The following is a 3743-nucleotide window of genomic DNA, read 5'->3' as shown; positions in this document are numbered from 1 at the left end:
CCTTTATATTATCCGTTGCTTTAGCCTATTAGTAGTAGTTCAAGTACCCGTGACACAGCGCAAATCTATTGTATGTAGCCTCAACAAAGCATGACGGTGCAGTATTCAAAAGATGAATAATAAATGCATTTGTAGAAGCAGTATAGCATTTGGAAAGTCTATTGACCACTCTTCTGTAGCTGTCTCTCAAATCTGAGTAACTGCTTCAGAAAACCGTCGTTAGGACATATGTTTCTGCCTTTTCTGATAACTGTAATGGCTTCTGGTAAGCTCATCCGTTTCTCTAGCATGCAGTAGGCAATCACAATTGTCGCTGAACGACTGACACCCTCCACACAATTTACCAGCACTGCTCCACCACCTACAAAGATAAACATCAAACTCTAGACGTGATAACTGACGGAAAGAGAAACAGACAGACAGATAGACAGACAGACAGACAGACAGACAGACAGACAGACAGACCCCGGATGAATGGAAGCGGTGCTTGCAGCCTACAGTTTCTGTAAAGTAGAAGTCATCAACAGAAGAGGAGAGCTTTTTCAGGATTCTTTTTGGCGTCAGCGGTTCTTTCCGCTTTCGTCGTTTGCTTCAGTCCTATTCGGTTGTATGGAGTCCCCGTTTCTGGAATGAACGCTTTTGTTGAGTTGCTTTTCGTCGTATGTTGTTTCCGTGGCTTATGTTTCTTTGTTGTGATCGAGTTTGCGTTCTGTCTTTACTCTTGTGGCTTCAGTGTCTGGGATCATCGCAGCCTTACCTTGCCTTCGTGGTCTAGTGCATTTTCTCCGGATTCTGTCGTCGTCATCTCATCTTCGTCTCATCGTCCATCTTGTGACTTCAGCGTGTGGGATTATCGCAGCCTTACCTTGCCCTCGTGGCCTAGTGCGTCTTCTCCAGATTCTGTCGTCATCATGTTGTCTTTCCTTAGTCTTGTCGTCCATCTTGTGCACGTGACTTCAGTGTCTGGGATCATCGCAGCCTTACCTTGCCCTTGTGGCCTAGTGCGTGTTCTCCAGATTTTGTCGTCATCATCTCGTCTACCTCTTCGTCTTGTCGTCCATCTTGTGACTTCAGCATCTGGGATTATCGCAGCCTTACATTGCCCTCGTGGCCTAGTGCGTCTTCTCGGATTCTGTCGTCACCATCTCCTGGTCTTCTTTGGATTTATTTCTTCTGACTTGCGTATCTTCAGTGGCGTACGCAGGCATGTTTCCAGGTTGCCCGGAAACCCCCCTAGAGGTGGGCGTTACCGCTAACGGTACACAGATGTCTGGGAATTCGAGGCTATGTTGTAGCACGTGTCTAACGCGCTGTCTTCTCACTGCTACACGTGCCAGTCAGGAATGAAGCGTCAGTTGACATTGTCGCAGTTTGTAACAGGGCCTACAGCTGCTGAAGATGGACCCCTCGGAGCGGAGGCTCGAATTGACAGTCAGCAGAAGCGGACAAAGATGAGAGTAAATATCAAATATCAATTAAACCATTAATATCAATATTAATCTAGATATTGATATAAAAACAGTTATTAAGATCAATAATATTGATATTAATATAAACAGATCAATATTATTGATATTAATATGGAAACCCCCAGAGAAATCCTGGGTACGCGCCTGATCTTGTACCTAGCTCTAGCGTCTAGCCTCTCGTATGTAGTTTACAAGTTTTATGTTGTTACTAGTGTTGGACTTTAGTTATAGTTATGTACTTTGCAGTGATGTATAATAGTTCCATGTTTGAAAATATATGTATTGACAGACAGACAGACAGACAGACAGACAGACTGAGAGACAAACAGACAGAGAGTAGTAATAGCTACTTTGACTACTTTATACCCAGGATCGCATCTCTTATAAACTTGGCTGCAGGTCGAAAATGAGGAGTCAAATCAAACGAAGGCACATCCGTAGCCTCGATTCCGTAGTATCTAAACTCATCTCCATAAAACTGAGGTCCTGTGGTCACGTGATAACGTGACTCCCCATGAGCACAGTTAACTACATGAGTGACTGCAAGGCGCTTTAGAGACAACTTGTTGAGAGCAGCAGACCTTAACGAATCATTCATTCATTTAATAACGAGTTGATACAGTCATGCATGCGTGCACGTGTCTAGTAGCCTACCTACTTTTCTCCAATTAGGATTTTGTCAAGAACGACGTCCAAGGCAGTGTTTGGTAACTCACAAATGCCATTGGGAGAGATTATATTCCTCAAAGCTTCCAGTTGTTCTTCAGTCACGTCTTCCAGATCCGCCATATTCACTTCACGAGATGCTGGTGCGCAAGCGCAGTATGTGACTCGCGTCATCAATTAGACAATTAATTAGTTAAGTTAGTTAACGTTCTTAAATGCAACTTAGAATTAAGCGAGTGAAGTTTTTTTTTACAACGGACAGATCTATATGAGCCGTAGGAAGGGAACGAACACTAAAACATTACTTACTCTCTTTGATTCGTAGTGTGTACCTCAACGAGACACGACGCCATTCATCTCGGCCATCAGATCATTATCTATTTACAATTATCTAGAGACGGCAAGACCTGACAAGTACTATATATTTTAGCTAGTTGATTATCTAACAATGGTACGAAACGGCAGCACGTTACTGAAGCGGTTGAGAAGGCCGTTGAATTAGCTATTAGCTTGCATATCTTTTAGATGAGATTCCTATAGTCTAAAGGCATTGATTAATTAGGCAAAAATCAAGCGTATGTTTACTTGTGTATACGTGTGTGTGTGTGTGTTTGTTTGTTTGTTTGTGTGTGTGTGTGTGTGTGTGTGTGTGTGTGTGTGTGTGTGTGTGTGTGTGTGTGTGTGTGTGTGTGTGTGTGTGTGTGTGTGTGTGTGTGTGTGTGTGTGTGTGTGTGTGTGTGTGTGTGTGTGTGTGTGTGTGTGTGTGTGTGTGTGTGTGTGTGTGTGTGTGTGTGTGTCTGCGTGCGTGCATGTGTGCTAACATAACATATACGTTAATCCGGGGGTAACTTCGTGACCGGGGCAACTCCGTGAATATCAATAGCTGTTCCTCACCCTGTTGCAGTGTGAAGCGTCTTACCTCCAGTTTAGGATTTGAAACTCTTCTCCTATTAGACTGCAAACGCAAACGATATTCTCCATAATCGAATAGCTATAAGACACATCATAGCCATTTCATTTTTGTTATGTTTATGAAATTTAATCTAAGTAGATGACGAACCATCATATGACAGGAGGCACACTAGAAGTTTTTCCAGTGAACCCTCTCCTGTCGTCCGAAACTCCAAACAAACCGAACCTTGATTATACATTTGATATACAGAATCCTTCTCCTCACGTCTGACTCAATCTTTTACTTGTGCCTCAATTCGAGTAACGTCAAGATCACTACATGCAGTGCTCTATCTAAATGACAACTACTGCATTACCATTTATATACAGAACACGAAAAGAGAGTCTAGGATATTTCTTGTCGGTCGTACAGATTGCGATCGATTACTTGAAAACCTTCAACATCATGCCATTTGACCTCTCACTGTTTCTAAGAACTAGAGAGAAGAGAACCGAAACCGTATAAATTGAGGTCAAAGAGGCAAGGAGTGCATGGCATCAGCATCACGTGAGAGTGACTGCATGTACACTACACTGAGACATCGTTCTTGTTTCAGAACCTGTCATACTCATACGAAGACATAGAGTCACAATTGTAATCTGGCTGGTTCAAACTATTTTGGTAGGTAACTCTAGATCTGCAGCTGTCGGTGGGTG

General features: G+C 43.0%; 1 protein-coding gene across 1 annotated transcript; it reads right to left on the bottom strand.

The window, feature by feature from the left end:
- On the bottom strand, nt 1-2274 carry LOC134193066 (dual specificity protein phosphatase 13A-like). Its single transcript, XM_062661854.1, has 3 exons — nt 2128-2274; nt 1836-2050; nt 1-361 (listed from the first exon to the last, which is right to left on the bottom strand). The coding sequence occupies exons 1-3, from the start codon at nt 2256-2258 to the stop codon at nt 159-161; spliced, it is 549 nt and encodes a 182-aa protein (XP_062517838.1). The 5' UTR covers nt 2259-2274; the 3' UTR covers nt 1-158.
- Between the last annotated feature and the right edge of the window lie 1469 nt (nt 2275-3743).

This window comes from Corticium candelabrum, chromosome 17, assembly GCF_963422355.1.
Source record: "Corticium candelabrum chromosome 17, ooCorCand1.1, whole genome shotgun sequence".
NCBI lineage: Eukaryota > Metazoa > Porifera > Homoscleromorpha > Homosclerophorida > Plakinidae > Corticium > Corticium candelabrum.
The sequence above is the reverse complement of the archived record's forward strand: the minus strand, read 5'-3'. Positions and strand labels throughout refer to the sequence as shown.